Source organism: Amblyomma maculatum, chromosome 10 (assembly GCF_055883805.1).
Source record: "Amblyomma maculatum isolate TAMU_Amacu chromosome 10, ASM5588380v1, whole genome shotgun sequence".
Lineage (NCBI taxonomy): Eukaryota > Metazoa > Arthropoda > Arachnida > Ixodida > Ixodidae > Amblyomma > Amblyomma maculatum.
Window position 1 is genome coordinate 40137570 of NC_139353.1, and position 22754 is coordinate 40160323.

At 45.3% G+C, this 22754-nt stretch overlaps 1 protein-coding gene across 2 annotated transcripts; it reads right to left on the reverse strand.

The window, feature by feature from the left end:
• Nucleotides 1-221: 221 nt before the first annotated feature.
• On the reverse strand, nt 222-20725 carry LOC146176223 (E3 ubiquitin-protein ligase synoviolin B-like). 2 transcript variants are annotated; one of them, XM_084582529.1, is made up of 14 exons: nt 20448-20725; nt 19188-19280; nt 18960-19112; nt 18745-18793; nt 17000-17103; nt 16094-16220; nt 15448-15547; nt 15032-15097; nt 12153-12454; nt 10143-10265; nt 6053-6199; nt 3327-3510; nt 2543-2679; nt 222-1157 (listed from the first exon to the last, which is right to left on the reverse strand). In XM_084582529.1, the coding sequence occupies exons 1-14, from the start codon at nt 20574-20576 to the stop codon at nt 976-978; spliced, it is 1896 nt and encodes a 631-aa protein (XP_084438655.1). In that variant the 5' UTR covers nt 20577-20725; the 3' UTR covers nt 222-975. The 2 variants fall into 2 exon arrangements, with proteins under 2 accessions (XP_084438655.1, XP_084438654.1); XM_084582528.1 differs by having other exon boundaries at nt 6053-6202; nt 20448-20724.
• Between the last annotated feature and the right edge of the window lie 2029 nt (nt 20726-22754).

Here is a 22754-nt window from a genome sequence, read left to right on the forward strand (position 1 = left end):
TCTGCTTCCAATTGATTCAATTTCATCCCGGAAGTCAACACCTTCACAAGCTTAAAATTACACAGCGGTGCCACTTCAACATATTTGGGCAGCACTTATTGTAATGTATCCTGCAATGTTCTACAAATTATGCAGGAAAAGAATTGAACACGGAGCACCTGTTACTTTGAAGTGCGCATACAGTCATGGCCAGCATGACAGCGCAAAACATTCCAGCAGAGTGCAACGGCGACATAGTACTTTTATTGGCCGGCTGTTTCATTTAAAAAGGAATGTCTAACAGTCCCAGGCTGAATTTCTCTTTACTTGGTCGAGCTCTTTATACACAATCTGTACAATAAATAAGAACGCCACCACTGCCAGCCCTCTCGGAGCAGCGGCTGCCACTGTCAGGCACACCCCCCCACGACTGTGCAAAGTGGGTAGTCAAGAACGGTCGAGACAGGGTAGTCCGAGCATATTAAGCACTGCTGGCACACAAGGAGTCACCCAACAAAAAACAAAAAAAAAAAAAAACAAACAGAAGCAGAAATTAAGTGCAAACGAATAACAAAAAAACAAGGGCTGGGACAATCCTTCATTTCACAATCACCCCGCCCTACCCCAGAAGCTGGCAACATACACGGGTGTGAGGCACGTCTGTGAACACAATCTCCCATCCACGAGCAAGCGCCGTGGCACCAAAGAGAAGTGGGACGTCCTCTTGAATTTGGCCAAACTGAGAGGAACTCGAGGTCAGTGAAGAAGCAAGGAAGGGACCTAAGATTTAGACTAAGGCAGAAGATCTTCTGCAGCGGCCGTCAGTGGTGGTGGGGAGCCGATTCGAAACAGCAGGAAACAAAGTGCGAGAAAGGGAGCTAAGAAGAACCATGACTTGGGTCCGTGAGAAAAGAAGGCGGAGATGCGTGTCCATTTTTTTTTTTCTCGCTTCTTGCTGCTTCCCTAGTGAGTAGTAGTGGTCGCCTCCTTTCTCATTTAACGAGGGTGCCTGCTGTCGTCATTGCCGTTTGACTCGGCCACGTCTGGACTAGAAACTCCGTTGGGCATGGCACCTTGAGAGAACCGCTGGAGCCGTCGCCGGCGTACCTCCTCGTTGGGGTCGTCTTCCCCTGGCTGCCTCAGCCCTGCCGTCACTGTCGTGCTCCCTTCCTTAGACCCTGCGGTAGGAAAATGTCAGAAGAGTAGCAAGGTATCTGTAAGCAGTTACTACAAGTACACCAAATTACATCTGCTCAAAACATCCATAATAATGGTTTTCATCCTATGACAGCTAGTATGCACATTTCCCTTCACAAGTCATTTCCCTGATAAGTCATAAAATACAACGATGTGCTAGAAGCAGCAACAATATTATTTAATACTATTTCCCAATTTCAAGCCACCAAGCTCCAACAGAAATCAATGAAAGTAGGCTTATTTTTCTGCTTGATCGTACGACAATGTTTCAGAGGTTTGCACATTGGTCTCACTACACTAAAGGAAAAAGCTATTCTCGCGGTAAGCTCATGTCCATGACATTGAAGAGCATGACACTTCAAAACATAAAATGGGGCTTTCTTCATGCAGAGAAGAAGACCAGGCTAACACCCAAACCTTCCATAAGCACTACAGGCAGCAATATACAACAAGGTTCATGTTATTTGCTGGTTAATACACTCAAAATCTAGGCTAATAAAGATGTAACACAGTTTTTTTTTTTAACATTACAATGTTAGTACAATACGCCGCGCACAAATGGATCGCTACGCCGCCTATCGGCTGTCCCACAAAAGCTACCTAGGTGGGCTGCATCTGCTGCATCTCCCCAACGGTTTCTGTATGCTTGCAAAGAGCTTGTCTCGACAACATACACAGTGTGGGATATTTACTAGCCGTGTTCGGAGGCCTTCAGTGATGTAAAGAAACACATTGCGCAAATGGTGGCTCAAGAGCTATTCTTTCAACTGGAGGCAGAACTGAAACCAAAAACGCAATTCTAGCAAGATATGCCAGAGCTACTTGGTGGAGTTGGTGGAGTAACAACATGAGGAAAGCCCCACCCCTGTATCCTTGGCTGCATAGCCACAGAAAGCTGTCCCCAAGTATAGTTTTGCTATCGTAATAAAGAAATCGGATGTGTTGCAAAGTTTTTTCCCCGCCAAGAACACAACTGCAGAATGAATTCTGTGAGCACTAGAAAAGGAATTGCTCAGACCCTGTGCCTTGGAAAGGTAAGATGAGTATAAACAAATGCTCTTGTACTGCATTCACTTGTTACGGCAAATTTTTCAAAATTTGGCTTGAATTACACATTTTCCTAGATATCACGTTTCTTTTCCTACTGCTTTTTTATAACTGGACCAAAGATTTATTGCACTGAACGTCTAAAACTTGTCCGTTGCACTTAATCTAAGTTGCACCACTACTCATTTCCTACTTCTCTGACGGAAGCATAAGAGGAGGAAGTAGCGGCAGCCAGTTTTTTACCAGGGAATCCGGTTAGCTATTTTGGGACACAATGTATCAGCATATATAATGGAACTGGAACTGGAAGTGCGCATACCTGATGCTGCCACATCCGCAGAACTTTGTGCAGAGGCAGCTGCACTCTCTGCAGAGGGCACACCACTCGCCTGGTTTGATGACGGTCGCTGCTGGTGCTGCTGCTGCGCAGGCTGCTGCTGTCCAGCCATTGTTTCTCTGTCAACACAAAGACATGAAAATGCAAAAACCAGCAGCTCATTAATCGTTCCTCTCCATGTTAGACATTCATGGGCACTGCAAAATCTTGATATTTTCAAGCCTGTCTGTTTAAAACCACAGCTAATTCGAAAAGCCAGAGCACTGGGATACCCTGCGACGAGAGATCAAAATCATGGCCAGATCTTAGAGTCCTCGGTAAAGGCCAGAACCCTACCGAATGACCAAATCCAAAAACAGGAACTAAAATGATGTTACACAAACACCGTATAGACAGAGTCATTGAGGTTCATGCAGAGACTAGAAGCTCTCACAGATTCTGGGGGGACATCAGCCAAACACAATACAAGCTCAGCACTGGTCATTGGTCATAAGCCAGGCAAGAAAACAAAGCCACACACCAGTGGTAAATCCAGGAATAGAGCAAACAATTTTTTCATTCTGAGAATAATAACCGAGCCAAAGTTGGCACATTTCATGCCATCCCATGCCTTATTCCATGTTAAGCTATAGAAATTGCCCCATTTCCTTCCAATGTGGCATCGTCAGAAAGCCTTCTTTTGCAGCTGTGGGCCTGCATTCAGGTGGATTTCATCCACAGTCATCCTTCGTCTAGTCAACTACCGCAGCAAACAGGAGCAGCCCACCTGGCCACGATGGCACTGTACTGCTGCAACTGGAGCACGGCCGCGTCCAGCAGCGTCTGAATGTTGCGCAGGCAGCGGATGCGGGCCACAACGTGCTCCCTCTCCTGACCCTCCATGGAGCTGAGCTCTTCCATGGACAGAGACTCCAAGCCCTCAGGGGGCACGGGAGGTGGCGGGGGCAGCACTGCACACCCACAAAGGCAACAGAGAGAGAGAACAAACTGAGTGGCAGCAGCAAACAGGCCATAATCTGCTGCTAACAGCAGCCAGCAAAAAGCAGGGGCTTCAAAATGCAGAGACACGTAACACTCAATTCAAGAAAGCACGAATAAGAATTTCAGGGGAGCACTTCGTTTCCCTTACGGCAGCAAAACGAAAGCCTTTTGGTCACCCTGCGGCGATAATTGGAATGCCCTACTCCACGAGAGAGAGATATACTTTCTCCCTCTCTCTTTTTTCTCTTGAGAGTAGTCTTTCTTCCTCTCTCTCTAGAGAGAAAGAAAGGGGAGGAAAAAGAGGAAAGAGGAAGAGGAGGAGAGAGTCTTTCGCTCTAGAGAGAGACCCTCTTTGCTCTCTTTCTATAAGAGTTCTTCCTCTCTCTATAGAGAGAGAGAGCATCTCATAATTGACTATCATTATCACTAACTATAACTATCGGTCATTATATACGAGAACCACTGACGATTACTGCACATCCCTATCTATGATTGACAGATGGAGCGGACACTTTCTGCGACACACTTTCTGTGGACGCCACTCATGAGCTGTTCAAATCTCTTGCTTTAAAAAGACCAGCAGGGCTTCATTTGTGGTCTGAAAAACTACCCTTTCTTCCCCTTTTTACAAGGTCTGTGCGTGCACAGTGCCCACAATGGAAGATCCCATCAGTGGCTGGCTAAGCCAACTGCTCGCACATTCAAGAAGCAAGCAACCATTTTTACTCTTCAAATACACGTTTTACGACAGGTCTCGTGAGCAATGTCCACTTTGCCACTCCTATAGCAAAGTTCAACACTGCTGACCAGAAAAAAATTTGCAGTGCTATAAACATTAACACACATTACTGCTTAGCATGCAGCGGAGCCCTAAAAACATGGCCTGCAATGCTGCGCTGCAGTAAATTACTGTGTCTCTAATGTAAGAGCAGTCCGAGCGCAGGGCTACATCTTAACAAGATAAAGTTAAGGGCCCCGTGTCACAAAAAAGCTGGTGTTGGCGTTGTGGTTGTAACGCGAAAATCAGAAGAGAAAAACAATAAACGTTTTGCGGAAACCTGAGGTGTTGAATACGATTCCTTTGCAGTGCGAAGCGAGCTCGCAACAACTCTGCCAGAACCACATTGCATCTTTCCGAACAAAGGTGGACCTAATGTATGCATTGCCTTATGACTGTCGGTTAATGTTTAGGTGCGTCATTAAAAAGAGACTAATTACAGAAAGAACATTTCCCCTTTGCTTACCTGTGGTGCGGCGCTCACTGAAAAATTTCTTCAATTGTATGGAGCTGCCGCAACAGATGGCACGAGCCACCGCCCGATCCAAACCCTTATACATCCATCCATCGCGTTGAACAGCGTCTTCCAATTTTTGCTCCCTATCTATCTGTACTACACCTGCAGCAAAACCTCTTTTGCAAGTTTTAAAGGGTATTAATCAACCCTGTGTCCTTCAGGAAAGTTAGTAAGGCCTTGGTAGCTCGCGCAGCAGACGATCCGTCGCACCAAGGGCCCAGGACATGTTCAAGGCGCAAGGTTGTTTCTTTAGGTAAGCTTAAATTATTGCGCTGTGTCCTGCGATGTGCAGTAAACCGTTGACAGGAGGTTACCAAATGTTCAAAATTTTCACACACATCACATGTAGAGCACAGAGGCCTGCTCGCTATGCCTATTTTATGTAGGAAGTAGTTTGTGTATGACACATTTAAGCGGATTCTGTGTAGACAGTTTCGATGCCACCTGTTCAAATTGTGAGGAATTCGAAAAACGCAAGTGGGATCTATTCGGTGTAGAGGTCGATATTGATGGTTCGGGTCACACCATAGAGAGCGTTGCAATCGCCATGATTCAGTTGCTACAAGTCTTGCTGCATCTCTTCGTGAGAATGGTATTGAAATTGTCCTTGTGGAATCCTTTAATCCTTTGTGGAGTCCTTGTGTCCTTTAAAACTCATCTGTGAGTGATTATGTGCGTGTGAAAGTTAACTTTTCTTAAGGACACAGGGTTGATCAATACCCTTTAAAACTCATCTGTGTGTGCTTATGTGCGTGTGAAAGTGTGCGACACCGATTCTTTTTTTTTTCTCATTTATTTCCCCTTCCCCTCCCACACTCTGTCACCCTCATCCCTCAACCCTCATCAGGAGTAGCATGCTAGGCATACCACCAGGCAGACATCTCCTGTTGCCATTAAAATATCTCTCTCTCTCTCTCTCTCTCTCTCTTTTGCAAGTGATCCAGTGAGGCAAAGTGCAGGCATCACAGCAATGCACAGGACACCACAATGCTTAATTTGCATTTCAGAAGTAAAACCACTACAACCATGGGTAAGCAAAGCCTCAGTGAAACTCTTTTCGGCAACATCGTATGCAAAGTTTCCAGACAACTGTCCCATATTTCTCGAGATCCTAGCTCTCGGGGAACAGAGCGTTCTCACCAACTTGCACACTACAAAGTTTCCAAACCCCAAAGCAGAGGAATGGCAACACTGAGAGAAGGCCTAAAATACATACGCAGCGGGAAGAAAGGAGGCAGGAAGAAGGCTGCACCGGCAGCCATTCCAGCTGCGCCGCCAGCCTCAGCCGTACTGGGCTGTTGCGGCTGTTGCTGCTGCTGCTGCTGCTGCTGCTGGCTGGAAGCACCAGGTGGACTGGGCGCACCTGCTACGCACCAAAGGAAGCAAAGCAAATGTGGCCAACCTTACTACAAAGCAGGTAGTAAGCAAGACTGCCACACAAAGCAGTGGGGCCACCCGAGGTGTTGGCCCAGAAAGTTTTGGACCAGGAAAAGCGCCATTTTGAGGCGGCTTTACACAGCGGAAAGACCCAATTTCGAGCAACTTTGTATCAGGATGGATATTCTGGACGGTGCTTGCAGTAGTACAACAATGAGTAATTCAGAAGAGTTGCTTAGGAATGGCGCTGAGTTCGGTCATGTGCAGCTATCAAAAACACACAAAAGAAGTTATACATTACAGCCACAAAACTTAATACGTTATTTGATGGTAGTTCTACCCTTGCTCGTAATAAGAGCATGTTTGTTATGATTGTTTCCCAATACACTATGATCCTGATTAACTTTAGTGAAGTCTGTGTGTGCAACAGAAACACTCAAAGCCCCAATACCTACAGCTTTTAACTACAGTCGAACCCGGATATATCGAACTCGAAGGGGATCGTGAAATAGTTTGATATATCGATAATTCGATATACAAAAATCGGCTTGTGACGGCACTTACGATGCCGAAAAACGATACCGTATTTGTTGCATAAGCAACCCACTCGCATAATGAACCCACCCTGCACTTTTGCACGAAGAATTTGAAAAAAAAAAAAAAAAAAAAAAAAAAAGCGTTAAGGCCAGCTCGCTCACATGCAAGCGATTGAGCGATCTCAGGAACGAGTGGCAGCGACAGAGCGAAAAATTTCTAACTCCCTCTCGCTGCTCGAAGCACAGCAGCAGCTCTAAACTAGGTTTTTGTGTTGCCGCGGCAGAAATCGCGAGCGTTTTCGCTTGCATGTCGATGGTGCGCCTCACTCTGTTTCGGTGGTCTCATCCACAGCTCATTGCTTGGCAGCGTGCCAAGATGCTGCGATAAGGTCGGGGTGCGTTTATCTTTTTATAGCTCCTGCGGTGGCGGGGAGCGAACTTGGCAGAGTGCCCGTGATGGCTTGATTGCACAAGCCTGGTTCGATTTATCATGCCGCGCTTGGGGCGGCCCATGATGGCTTGATTGCACAAGCCTGGTTCGATTTATCATGCCGCGCTTGGGGCGGGCGTCATGATCGCAGCAGCTGACCGCGTGCTTTCGTTGACTCATACATGCAAGGATAAACGACTCCCGCAAAAAAAAAAAGAAAAAAAAAGAAAAAAAAAAGAAAACTTGCCGCCACTTAATGTCCGAACAGCACAATGATAAGAAAGGATGACTCGCAATAAAACAACAAAGAGAGAGCTGCCGCTTTTTAACGTCCGCAGGCACCATAGCCACCTCAGCCGCTGCGCGCGCAGACAACACACGCTGGAGAAAGCGTTGACGCCTGTCTGAAAACGGGCTGAGCTGGCTTGGCGCATGCGTAGCGCGTGCTGAAGGAGAGAGATAGCTTGGCAAAAGGATGGGCACACCCACGCACATGGCTTGCAAACGTCATGTGTTGGCGCGCAGAAAACGATAACTGCAGATGCGCGCGCCTTTGGGGAATGGGCGCGGCGCTGCCCAGACCAGCCGTCGCCGAACTGTCCCCTCTCATTCCTTCCGCACGTGGCTTGAAAACGGAACGTGGAAAACGGCCAAGGGTGATGCGATCGTCTTTGGGGAAGGCACACTTTCCAGTGCGTGGTGTGGAGTTCGATATATCGAACGAGCGGTGAAATTAAGTTCGATATATGACGCGGCTTTCCTATACTTTTACATAGGATTTTCAAGGGGATATTCCGTGAGTTCGATATAACCAAAATTCGATATATCCGGGTTCGACCGTACGACTAGGCATCACTAAAAAGTCTTGACAAAAACTATAACAGCAATAATACCCTGAAAGTAAGATCTCATTAATTTCAACAACCAGGATGGCCCAGTGAGGCCCAAGCCAATGATCAGTGTAACCCTGCAGCATTTGACATTCATTAATCTGAACACAACAGTGGTCTACACACAACACAACACATGACGTGGTATGACAGGCATAACAAATGATCATCCAGACAGCCTTACTCAAACTAGAATTGTATGACCAATAGACTGCCCCTGTCTCCAAGAGTTGTCCAACCACTTAATTTTCGTTCTGCTTCTAAGAGCTTCAAGCCAGCCCTGGGTGGTGAAGGCTATCGGCCGCGCACTAGCGAGACGAATGAGCCCAGCTGTGTTCTCATCTGAACGCTGACCGGCGCATCACTGCTTTTTTTTTGTTGTTGTTGCCACTTCACCGCCTTTGTGCACTCTCCTCCTGCTTTTCCAGCATGATAATGTATGCTCAACTTTGCTTGCTCACAACACTGTGCATGCAACAAGGCATTGATGGAAGTGGGAAAAATTCTCACAGACACACAATTCTTTGAAATGCAGGTGAAAACTGCTCAGTCCTTCACTACACGAGATTACTATGATGCAAGCAGTCCTTCACACCTTTTTTTAAGGCCGTTCGGTTAATTCCAACATTTCTCCCACTCCCTTGAAGTATGAATTAACAAAATTTCACGATGCAGGGTTTTCCCACCTAGCCATGCTGAACAGCCACAAACTCTTCAATATCGCACGAAATCAAAGGCGGTAGACCCAACCACCTCAGAATGCCAGCACAGCACAGATAACTTAAGCCTGTCACAGATACCAGCTGGAGGCTGAGCACCAGGGACATGTGAATATTGAAACTTTCGAATAAGTACTGACTATGAATTTGGGAAAAAAGTACCATGTTGAGTCATACATTGAATACCTGATCAGTAGGGGGGGGGGGGGAGAACTAAAAACAAAAAAGCAAATAATGTGTCTTGTTCATTTCAGTACCCACATAATATTTGCAAACAAAATTAAACAAATTGCAGAGAAGTGTAAACCATACTGAAAAATACAGTACAAATTTCAGTACAAATTTGTACGAGTTCTTTAAGGCGAAAGCCTTTAATGGCTTATGTTGTCGTGGACAAAATGTGTCCCACTTTTGCGGCGACTCTGATAGGCCGAGACGGGATGATGTCATAGAGGTCTCGACCAATCACACAGCACCACCACAGTATGCACAAATGCGCGCCTTATATGGCCATATGTCAATCAATGATCAATAGCTAATGAATTAATTATTACTAATTGGCAATGAATTAAGCAATTCGTCATTACTAATTAATCATTCATCTAATTAATGACCAATCAATCCATTAATTATTTAATGACAAGTTAATTAATTATTTCTAATTAGTGTCGAATGCATAGCAGAATGCGGCACTCAGGCTTTCGCCTTTCACTACTTTAGTCACTACAGTCCCTCATTTTTTTTTTTTTGTACAGGAAAGATCTGCTTGAAACCCCATGAAGCTGTCATATTGTCGCTGAATATGGTAAACATGTGCTATTTCTGGCTTCAAGAGACCACAAAAGAAAAGGAAAAAGAAGCGTCTGAATTAACCAAAAGCTCAAATTATCAAATGGATATGGAAAAAAAAAATTGCCGAAAGCAGTTTCCACCACAGTAACTGTATCTGCTGTACACCCGCAAAATGGTTGTCTGCGTTTGAGATGACACTAAAGTGAAAAAAACGTTTTCCCCGTTTTGCCAAGTGCTTCGCTTTACGCACACTGGCGAAAAAGGCCCTCTTCACAAAACGGCCCGTCACGTTTTGAGCGATACTTCATCTCACAGTCCACACAGCCAAGCATTGCAGCGATACTGCAATGAATTTGAAAATTTACAATGTATTCGGTAATTTTCGAATATTCAGAAATTCCGAACGTCATTTTTCAAATATGAATCATATAACAAACATATTCGACTCATATTCAAAATTTCGAATATTCACACACCCTTAGTGAGTACTACGTGAATATGAGTGAGAGATTAGCAATGAGTATGCGGCTGAAAAACATCTCATCGGGATTACCGTGCTTACCGGCTGGTTGCGCACCCCTTTGTTGTTGCTGCTGCTGCTGCTGCTGCTGTTGATGCTGCAAAAAGTGCTGCTGCATCTGCTGAAATGGAGGAAACAACGGGAAGCCCGCCATACCCGGAGGCCCTGCAGAGAAGGCATCCACGACATGAGACATAAATGCACGAGTTACACCACGTGAAACTTCTGCTCATCTCATATCATGCTGCAAGCAATGATTTGACTTCAAAGACTACCACACCATTGAAGAACACAACACAGCTGTGTAGGCAGATGCCTACCATTGTTCATTCAAGCACAGACAAGTCTCTTTATGTCCCTGTCCTTTGATAGAGATTTGGAAAGAGCTGACTCATGTGAAATGAATCGCAAAGGACAATGCAAGGAGGCTGCCATCAAACCAAGCAGTTCAGATAATTTATGCCCAGTGTCCTTTGCAGCAAAATGCCACTGTTCCAGACTTCCAATTTGAACGAGCAAAGGAAGAGCACCACGGTAGGACTCCTGTAAACAATCACATCAATGCCATACAGTCCCAAAGCTATGAATACTCTGACTCCCACAAAGCAGTCAATTTCGTCAGCCAAAATCTTCAAGCACAGTCTCTCTAGATCACACCTACACGTCACGTTGTAAGCTATTTGCAACTGGTCACATACAAATGCATGCTGCATTTACATACTTAGGTATTTCTAGCACACACCCTTTCCACACATTTTAACCTCCATATATACTGACCCCGCATCACAGGCGGCAGCATCTAATCACAGCGGATGTTTTCAACAGGATAGCCTGCTTTTCATTGCAAGTACAGTATTCTAAAGCACCGTCAGCGCCTATGAAGAGCACGTGCCGCTATCTCAAGTGGCAACATTGGAGGAAAAGCGGTCAGCCCTAGCCAATCTATTTCATCCAACTGTCTCTGCCTAAATTCAATTCTTTCATGATGGCAAAGAGCTGGATGATTGCGACAGTGAAGCCCATTTATGCCTAGGTTCGGTCCCCCCCCCCCAAAAAAAAGAAACAAAAAAGATTTTAACAATAATGCTGCCATCTAATTTAGACTTCAAAGAGTTTGAAATATCGGTCATAAATATGCACCTGTTCACGTGAGATGCATAATGGTTTCTCAGAAATGTCTCAAGTACTCCTCAAGTGCAAATAATTGGAGTTCAAAAAAATTGACCAGCAATTGACCAGCAACTATACTAGATGGTACTACAAACGAAGCCATAGTGGAAGTGCTCGGGGTTAATTTCGACCATCTGGGGCCCATTAAAGCACACTGACATCACACACAACACCTGGGCACCCGGCATTTCACTAAACAAGTACGGCCATGTTTAACATCCTTCCTTAGGCTCAGCATCTGAGCACCCTAAACGCAAATCCACTGCAGTGTGGCTGTGTCCCTTTAATATATAAAAGGTTTTCAACTACAAGAACATTCGTTCCATATAATGCATTATTATGGCTGTGCCTGGATTCAACATTGTTGCTAATTTGTCTTGAACAGCTTCATGGGTGATCAATACTGAATGTGAAGTAGTTATTAGCCTAGTGCTCTGTCGTTTCTCTCTTTTTTTGCCTCGAGGCTTAAAGAGAGTTAAAGAAAAAAAAGGGGGTCGTTGGATAAATCACTAAAAGGTAGCTGATCGGATGAAGTTGAAGAGGGAGCGGCAATGAGGCTTGCGCGTCCCGGCAACATATGACGATGGGTGCCATTTTCTTGATCGCTTCAGTGCCGAGCAAACCCACAACAAGTAGTGAATATCTGCCCTAGTGTTCTCAGAGTGGCAGACGGGACACCCTCGGTGGGGCAGGAGTGAGGGCGACCCCAATCTGTATCCTCCAAAGCGCAACCTTCTCTGCGTGGTTAAGACCACGGGAGAGGGTCTCGCATATTCCATGCAATATCTCTGTACGCCGTTTCAAACTTGGGTGCCCTTGAAGCTGTGCCCTACTGGACACGGTGAGTGGCACAGAGGTCCAGAGAAGATATTTTGCACTCACAGTGGGGGAAGGCCTGTGGAGGAACGTTGGGCGGGACTTGGGGCGGAGCCTGGCCAGCAGGTTGGGCGCCACCTGCTGCGTTGTTGGGCGCGTTGGCATTGCCCACTGCAGGCGGGTGCCGCAGCACGTCCATGCGGCAGGTGGGGCATGTCTGCTGCCGCTGGAACCAGGAGCGCAGGCAGGCCGTGTGGAAGATGTGGCTGCAGGGAAGCCGCTTGTTGCCGCCGCCCACCATCTCCTCGCGGCAGATGATGCAAACGTTGTCGGCCGACGCCAACTCCTCGGGCGTCGCGTCTGGATAGCTGTGCAGTGCCGCCAAAGGGTAAGGAGCACCTCAGGGGACAAAAACTTCAAGCCCAGAAACCCAATGCAAACACATATACACGATGGAAGAACTGTACTCTCCTGTCACTATCCAACGGTTGTCAGTTATACCTCTGTCACATGGGCAGTTTCAATGCCCACTGAGTCTATGAAGATCGAACTCAATGGGGATCAGCCACTGCCACACAGCAATTTTCAATGACGATCGACACTGATTCAATGAAGTTCGCGAATGACCATTGGAATGCCAAGGAGCATTGAGAGGAGCCCCGCACTCGCCCTAAGGTGAAAAACAAGACATAAAACTTAGATGAAACAAAACATCTTCTGGATTAAATTATTTAGACTACATTATACAGTTCGTCAACTAGTTCTTTGCAAGTCAAAATGATAGCTGTATTGAATGTGCGGTGTTCAGATGTAAACAAGCTGACCCTGTTCTAGGGTGTCTAGCTGCTGTTCTACAGCAGTGCGGTATGCTGCAGTGTTTCGCTCATGTTCGCCCTTTATCCCACTTTGCGACAACTAAGACCAAGAAGAGCCCGATAGCAACTACGAACGCAGCGAAGACCACTGCCAAACTGCGGCAGCATCGCTGGCGCGAAATGAATGCGGCGATTGCACATCGTTCATCGTCGCTCCGCCGTTGCTTGCCTGTGGGTAGTGCCGTGCTGTGAGGTATTTCAATACCTTTCTCTGAACGAACTTCCATTTAATAATAGCATTTAGAGCAATATCCACTTCGTTTTGTCCTGTTTCAGTTCATATTTTTACTGGGTGTTATTACCCGCGGCACCATCTGTCGGATGACACACTCACTATTCAATGGTCATGAAATTTGCCATGTGGCAGTGGCACATCTCGATGACCCTCTAAATTTTCAATGGCCATTCACTCGATGGGCATTGAGATTGCCCGTGTGACAGAGGTATTACACAAGTTACACAATATATACAGACAAGAGAGACATTTAGAATGACATGGTTCGCGTTGCATCACCGTGAGCTGCTACCACGCTCTGCCGGTACCTATGTGCTGATTAGTCCCTATGCGACACATCTGTGTGTCATTGCACAATGAATATGCACGCAGCAGAGATCACACCCGAGCTGCCCAGCCTAGGGTCCATATTCAGAGTTTGCATCATTTTCAAAAAGTGTTGCTATCTCCCTCACCTTGAGTCATCTCATTCGTAGAAACACCGGAAACGGAACTGGCAGGGACATCCAGTTGCGGTGTCTCCACCAATCAAAAGACTCAAGGTCAGGGAGATTTCGCCACTTTCGATGGCGATGCAAACTCGCAATATGGAACCAGTAGTGAAGCACCCAAACCACTGAGCCACTACGGCAGGAGCAAAGCAAAGATAAGAACAACATTGCACGAAGCGAGTAGGGCTATGGAACTCTGAAGCAAATCCGGCAGCCAACATGAATGCATGTAGAAATTTGCACGGGCCGAAATTTTAAACCCGAGCACGGCCCGATTCTGGAAGAGCCTGAGCCCAGCTCAGCCCGGCCCGGCGCTCAAATTTAAGGCCCGGGCACAGCCAGTCATGCTGTAATTGCAGTTCAAGCTAAGATACAGAACGAAATAATTTCAGAACGATAAGTTTATCCAAGATCTTGAAATATTGAGTTCTCACATTTAAAAGGACAAATTTGCTGAATATATAGAGGCACAGCACATACATAGAATTAACCTACTGTGCAAAAGCGACAAGTTATGCATTGAATTGAGGAATTTGCAACGCTCCTAAATAATGGAGCCAGTAGCGCTGAAGTTTATTTTGATGCTACCACTTGTAGCTGGAATGACTAACACATTCTTTGATAGCAAAGCAAGTTTTTTGGTAAGCAGCTTGTTAGCTTGTAGCTGGAATGACTAACACATTCTTTGATAGCAAAGCAAGTTTTTTGGTAAGCAGCTTGTTAGCTTCTCCACTGTACTAGCTCCAAATCTAAACAAGGGGTTCATTTTGTGGCCAAGTGCTCGACGACCTCGCCTGGCTCAACGGGTGCCTTTCATGTGAACTTTTCGCAAAAAGAAAAAGATAAGGAAACTCTTGCACCGCAGATGCTTTGAGTTATGTCCCGCTTCAAACGAGGTTATATCGAACCAGGAGTAAGCCACAGCGGAGACGTTTGATAAGCGACAACGTGTTGCAAATCTCGAAACGGATGCCTAAACATCAGCACCGGTGTTACCCAAGCGGAGATGCGACCCTCGAAACTAAATCGCCCCCAAGCAGCCCCTCTTCTCGGTCACTGCCAGCTACCAAAAATCGATTCACGGCGAGCAGGCGGGGAGGAAAGGCGGATCAACTGAAGCCCCTCATGGGGAGGACGTGGGAAAATGCTGTGCATTCTAGACGCCTACAGCACTATGGCCGTATTTGCGCTTTCCCAAAAGTTTTATGTGCTCGTGGTCGGGGTGCCAAGCCCTTTCCCAGCCCGAGACAAATATACCTTGGCCCGAGCCTAGCCCAAGACCAAGGTAGAGGGCTTTCGAGCGACCTGAGCTCGTGCACAGCTCTAATGCAATGATTTACTCACAGGGTGTTCATGTTCCTGATCGCTCGTCGTGACATGATCACGTCGTTGAAGGCCTTCTTGAAAGCCCTGAAGAGGAGGAACAAGCACAGTGTTAGAGCTCTCGCCCTTTTGTTAATAATAGAATTAGCTAGACAGCCCTCTCACAAATGCACGCGGTCAGAGTTCAGATATTTTTTCACGCAAATACGAAGGCATTAGCTAGACAGCCCTCTCACAAATGCATGCGGTCAGAGTTCAGATATTTTTTCACGCAAACACGAACACGAAACAACAAATGCAACAAATCCACAAAAATAGTGCAAATGTCACCTGCTAGAAACAACAATTGTATGATGTATTTAATCAGAATGCACACGTGTTAAGACTGCAATAAGATATTGAATTCATAAGGCAGTAAGATAAAGGCGATTGCTTACCTCATGCTTAAATACATGGGACGGATCGCAAATAACGGGAATGTATGAATTTTTATCATGATTGCCATGAATGCCAGGTACAGCACCACCTTGATGAAACCTAAAATACGAGAAAGACCGGAAGGAAGAAAAATGCTTTATCTTTTTCAGCTCCTGTCCATTTCTTCTTGACCCCCAGAAGCACCCTAGCACTATCTGCATGCACTTCATATCCGGAAAGCCCAATACGAGCTGGTAAGAGCTCAAGGTGATAAGGAGGAGTCTCAACTCTGTTCAATTTCTCCAAAGTAGAGAGCCCTCCACACCTCAAATTAGGTCACAAAGCAAGACTTACAATACAAACAAGTGCAAAAATATAATATAAAGTAAAACTAAACATTACCATCACATAGGAAAAAAGCAGGTAATGTCCAGAAAAAAAGCAGCATGGACAATATTTTTGACAACGGGTACAGGCAATCCTTCGGTTTAGCGGAAAAAATTTTGACAAGCACAAATTTCCCTGCCATAGCCATAGCTAGACAAATGTAAAGGTTTTACTATGAAGATTTGTCACCTTGTCGAGACAGGCACTAGGCCCCGGTCCCGTTTTCATTAACGCCTCTCCCTCTACAGACCCAAGAAAAGGCGTGCACATGTCACTCACTGATGATGAGCTCGGTGTAGAGCAAGTAAACGGCCTTATTCTCCCACGGATTTTCACTATGCAGGTCCATCGTGTGCAGGAAGTACTTGACATAAATGTTGGCCACTATGCTCAGCAGGATGGCATACTGCAACAGAAAGGCCACAAAAGGCTCACTTAGGAAACTTTCGATAGCATTATTCAGGCGTGCAGATCCTTCCCAGCAGAGGAAGAATTATTAAACCACGAAGTCACACCCCTGATTTCCCCGCAGCCAAGCCTATTGGGTCTGCCTGCTTACGAAACCTAGCTGGTAGGACAAATTTCTGTGGCTATGCGCTATAACCCACGAGCATGCTGCCCTCATCTACTTGAACACAAGATGTAGAGCAACACCTGAAAGCTACACAGCTTTCTCAAGAAGTCTTTAAAATACACTGAACAAAGAGTTATTTTTCAATGACTACACCAGGTGGCAGCACAGGGAACTGGATGATGCAATGCCATCAAATATTACATCAGCAGGCACCACTGCTTTCATTACTGATCCTTACATCCCAATTTGAATAGGCTGATCCCAGAACTTCTATAACCAGTGCAAGTTTTTCACAACACAAGGAAAGCTTAAAATAACTGATTGTATGCTTTCGCTTCCACTTTTCTGTTTGCTTTATGTTTGCAACTACCCCCCCTACGATAATGCCCAATGTGCACTGTAGGTATTTGTAATAAATAAATAAATAAAGCATAAATGGGCACACTACATTTCCTGCCAATATAACTCAACACAGGCTACCTTAACATCTCAGTGTAAAAAGAGAAAAAACAGGAACTAATCAAGCGCAAGTGTGAAGCAGAGTCTTCAGTGATGCACCTGCACCAAGAGGCGGCTTCAAAGACTAATTTATGCAGCACAACAAAGCTCACCTCGAAGCCAAAGACCACCTGGACAGACGCCCCTTTAGTGAGAGTAGTGTGGTATGCATGAGCAACAAATGCATAGTCCAGGAAACCCAGGAGCAAGAGCAATGCTGCCAAAGGAGTGGTAGGGAAAACAAAAAAATCAGGCACAGTACTTTCTAAATAAAGACAAAGGCAAGGAGACACAGTAATTTAAGGAAGCATGTGAAACATCCAGATACACTTAACAGCAGTCTGTGCCCCGCCCCCTTGACAGCTGCTTCTATGGGTTCGCTTGGACTGAAAAATTTTTCATAGGCCAGTACTGTGTACTTTATAAAAGCAGTAATTGCATGAGACACAGTTCCTTGACAATGCATTGCACAACAATAATGCCATCTTTTACTGCTGCCATTGGTGCATCTGCACAAAGCAATGAAATTCGGCAACAGAGCAACACGCCACACCATCGAGGAAGTATAATTATGCCAGTGCCCCATTTTAAGACTAAACAACAGTCAGTACGAGAAAAGCACTGATGGGAATTCTGGTAATTCACTGCATTTTGAAGAGAGACAATGCAGTCTGCGATGCAGACACTCGCAAAAAGCGACTCCCGCTCCTATTGATAATAACAGAGTTAATACTACAAAGACTAGAGCGAAAGCAGCGGCGGCACTCCCATGTAAACTCTCTCCACTCCTTTGCTAATCGTGTTCGCAGCCATGATGGTACTTCTCGCATGCTACAGTTGCGTACAGCAATGCCCTCTAGTTCTAGATACAGCAGACGAAACAATACGAAACTATCGCAAGGATGCTTTTATCAGCCTTTATATCACTTAAATTTTACAACTGTAAAAAAATAAAATGTGAAACATTTTTTTATAAACTTTAATGCATTATAGATCTACTTTTTAGAGTTTTTTGTGCCAGTAAAGCAAAAATAATGAGAGTACCATCAAGCATTACACGAGTATAGCACAACCTCCTCGCCGTGCTTTGCCCCCTTGGATAATAATGAGCAATATCTAACCCCAATACCCATTTGTGTACTTTATGGTCCTAGTAAACTTTCGCTGAACTGTCTCAATGCTGTTCACGATGAATAAGAGGGCGCAAACGGAACGTAGACCCAGAAAAGGAGACAACAGGACAAAAGCCTTTTCTGCCTACGCTCTGTGTCTACATTCTGAGTTTCTGCCTTTTCTGTGTCTACATTCCGTTTGCACTCTTATTCATCATGAACAGCCTTCAACTAGACCAACTTTCCATTCTGTCTCAATGCTCTCACAAGCCTAGCTAAGATGAAGCAAGCATCTGCAGGTTGTTCACTGAAACCACGCCAGGAAAACAAACTTCACCCACAAAAAACCCAGAATAGAAGTTACCTATCCGCAAAGCCATCTGTGATTAGCCAACTATCCAGCTGTTTTTGGGCAATGAGCAAAATTTTTTACAAACCCAGAACTTAAGCGACGTGATGAGCAGCAGTATTTTAGAGGCTCTCAGTTCGAGTGCTAATAATCAGCAAGCGCTCGTTGAAAACAGCATGCACCAAGAGCGTCAAACTTCAGCAGCAAGCTTTCAATGAAGTATTAAAGTCTGTAACCGTGTGTTCCAATTGCAAATTTCAAAAGATGTTCAGCCAAGGTTAACAATATCGCCTGCTAACATGTTTATGACAACATACTCTCAAGGATTGAAGGAAGTGCCACGAAACCACGTCTCTGTTGCCCAAGTTCAGAATAGACATTTCTCGTGAGGACTTACCAACAACTCGTACATGGAAGAGATAGGATATGACAGGGCTTCTCTCCATCTGAAAGAAAAACTCATCGTTAAGGCTCAGGCGCTGAAGGCCCCTTAATACCATCTCTTCTCTAATCTTAATGCATCTCTTCCCTAATGCCATCTCTTCCCTAAAATACTATGTGTTTTGCAACAAATACTTTAGATAGACTCAAAAGTGGCACTTGGGGACTCACGTAATCAACTCTGTCCTCAGCCAACCAGTGGAAACACTTTAGGAAGAGCAGGAGTGTAAACAGGGCCACAAATTTAGGGCTGAAGTCATCTCTGAAGACGGTGAACGCCAAACACGTTTCCGTAACGGCGTACCACGACCTTTCAATGAGATGCTGGAATAGAAAATACAACTTACTTAAGCACATTCTCCAAAACAGTGCCAAGAACATGACGTTACTAATACTTGCCTCCATCTCGGCTGCTCGCAGCTGTCCGAAGAACACTTTTCGCATTAACTTCCCCATGAGAATCACAAACACAAATGCCTGGAGATATATGATCTGAAAGCGCAGCAGAAACACGAGACCTCATGAACAGGATTGCATGCAAAAATGATTCCTTCTCAAGAAGAATACTGAAGTTCTCGGTTGCACTCAGCCATCTACCTGTACTCGTTCAAGTAGTGAAGTTACCCTTCACTACTGCAAAAAAAAGACCACCCCACTCATCATAATTATGGGTGTCCTGCCAGTGCATTGTTAACATATAATAAACAGACAACCATAAGAGAACCATATCAAGCCATTATAACATACAAAGCAAGAAATAAGTATGAAGCTGACCCTAATAGCAAACGCCACTCATCATTACATGCTAGAAGCCTTGTGGTATTTAGTGCATGCTTAACAAGAAACACTCGTACAATACTTCACTACGTCACGTACATTATGACAAGAACGCGTTCAGCAGTTGCAAAGACGCTACACTATCATGGCAGAGATAAGAAAACAGAAAGAGGCGTGTACACGACTGTTAAAGTTAGAGAAACAAGGGATGTCGTAGTGACTACAAATTATTTAAATGACACGCCAGCGATAGCAGACGCGGGCCGATCAATTGACGTCTGACATGCAAAGATCCAAATGTCATCGATCGTCAAGGTCCCGGAGCTCCTGACGCAGTTTTCTACAGCCATGTCCTCTACGCGTTTCAGCAACAGGTATTCCGCAAAACGTTTCTGCTCTTCGAAAATACCTTGTCATCAAAGCAACGAAACATTCCAGCAGACGTCACGGTACCGGCCTACAGCTGACCTATTTGTCTTCTCTGGAACGAACACAATTTCTTGAAGATGCGCAGAACAACGATCGACTCCTTCCGCTAGCGTTTAACACCTACAAGCACGAATTTAACAGCATTTTCCTTGCCACTTAGCAACAGAAATGCGCTCTATGCAGATTTAGTCAAGTGTACATTTCATCAACATGCATATCGCGTCACGGGCGTCTTAATCAACAAACCAATGCACTGCATACAACAGCTGGCGACGAAATCCGCGGATTCGATAAAGCGCCATCAAGTATGTACGCCAGAATCCACTGCAATTGACCTGTCATGCAATTCTGAAGCAAAAAAATTGTTTTCGAATGCCAACCTGTTGGCTTTCAAGGCACAGACAGCTGGGCAAAACATTTCTGCAAAGGCTTACGTAGATCAACACAACTCACCGCCATGCTGGGATTTGACTTCGTTAAATAGACCACAGAGGGGTAAAACTGTTTCTTCTGGTAATAAGCATTACCAATTACTGCGGTAGTGAGGACTACACTACCCAGAGTTAATAGGAATGCCCGCATTTTGCCGTTTAGACGTGATGAGCTGCGGATCCCAAAATTACATGATTTTTACGTCTGCTGGCAGTTTTCACTCCGCTACGCTAGATGGCCCGGGACCAACAAAACGTAACAAAAAGCTTGGAGCGACGGCTGGTGTTACAACTCGTGTCCTTTGGGGATTGGACGTCTTTATTGAGCTTAGCGCTGAAAACAGTGCACTTTAGTGCGTGTACAAGCGCGTAGTTGGTCGAATTTAGTGCATAATGTAACGACGCAGGAATCAGCGTCTTTGATCGAACATCAACGTGTTTTCAGAACCCTCTGGGTGCATCCTTTTATTTGGCGTTGTCTAAAATTGTACTACTATTACGAAAACATTATAGTTATGGTTAGGAAAAATATTGTGTTGACAATGTGCTACAGTGCTACCATCAAATCCATAAAGTTTTCTGTTTTGCAAAGCCAAGACGTTTACTTTATTTTGGTAGTTTCTAATTAATAATGTAATAACTTTTATTGCAATTTATTGTATAAGCACGTTAACTACAAAAGATAGCATCAATATTTTTGCTTTTTCTTTTGTCAGTGACTGAATATCAAGCCAACTCAAGCCAAAACTGTTTGTAGCTTGTTGAATCATAGAGAAAGAGATTGGTAAAGAGCGGACACTCCCATAGGGCCCAGCGGCCCATTTGACTGTAGTGCACCAAGCGGCCGGCGGCAACTACTTCCGGTCTTGCTGAAAGGCGCGTTATTTGAATGCTAGCATGCGCTGCGCCCTTCCCTGCCCCTTTTGGCGCATTATTTTGGTTTTACACGGTCTGCTAGTGTTTCTGTTTATGTTCAGCATGTATAACAACATGAGAAATAGGCCCCCAGTTCTATAAATTGGCCATCAACGCAGCTGCGTTACAGCCTTTGCAAAACAGTATTGCAGAAAAGACGCCAAGTCCTTTGTGAAATGATTTATTTTGCTGCATATAAAACACACAAGAGACGCAACAGATGTAGACGGATGCATTGACAAAACTTGGCACAGATTAGGCGATGTGCACAGTGCAGAAAAATAAAAATACACAAGGCGAGAAACAGCACTTAGGTAGAGACAAAAAATAGCATAACGTTGATTTCCAAATTATGGCAAATGATATGTAACAAAACAGGCATTATACATAAACTACAAAGTCTAAGTCGCGGCTACCTTAGCAAGGGTAACTTGTATTGTTCAGGGCAGAGAGAAGTACCAGAAGTACTGACGCTTGGGGGAAGGCCACTCCGTTCACTCGTCGCATCTGCCGCGCTTCGGCTGCAGTCCGTGGGTCCATTCAGTGCTGTTGGAAAAGGAATGAACATGATGCAGAAGGTTGCAATGAAATGTAAGGCCACTGCACCGCGCACACAACTGTGCATGTGGGTGCGTACTGAAGACTTGGTGAGCAGCAGTTATGGTCCAGAACAGAAAAGCTGTGATTCGTAAAATTGATACAAAAGCTACTGTTGCAACGTAGAGGTCAGGAAATGCAGGCTAACCGAACCTATCTGAAAATGCATTTCTACAGTGAGTGAAATAACAGCCACTAAACTAACAACATTCCTCAAGAGCACTGAACAGCTGAAGCAATGAAGCTTGCTGCATAATAAAACATTTCTCACTTTAAAGTTGTCCCGTTACATGCAACGCGACACCACGCAGAACTAGCCGTTCGCAAAACCGCGGCCGGCGGGCACGCCATGTTGGCTTGCCCTTTATACGCGACTTTGTGAAGCGCAGACCACCGTGATGAGCTAAACTGCCCGAAATGCCTCGCAGTTTGACAAGAACGAAACGTTTCACACCTTGCGGTTGCCCTGTTAAACGCGACACCACGCAAAACTAGCCGTTCGCAAAATCGCCATGTCACGTCACCGCGGCGGTCTGCACGCCTTGTCATGTCTGTTAGCTTGGCCTTCACGTTCGACTTTGTGAAGCGCAGTCGCCGGCGTACTGAGCTAAACGGCCTGTAATACTACACAGTTTGACAAGAAAGTCAACGATGAAACGTTTCTCACTTTACCGTTGCTCTGCTAAACGCAACACTTAGCAAAACTAGCCGTTCGGCAAACTGCGTCAGCATGGCCGCACCGGCCGGTGAACACGCCATTTCGGCGCAACGGCCTGCCTTGGTGCCTTCACATGCCACTTTGTCAAGCGTGACGAGC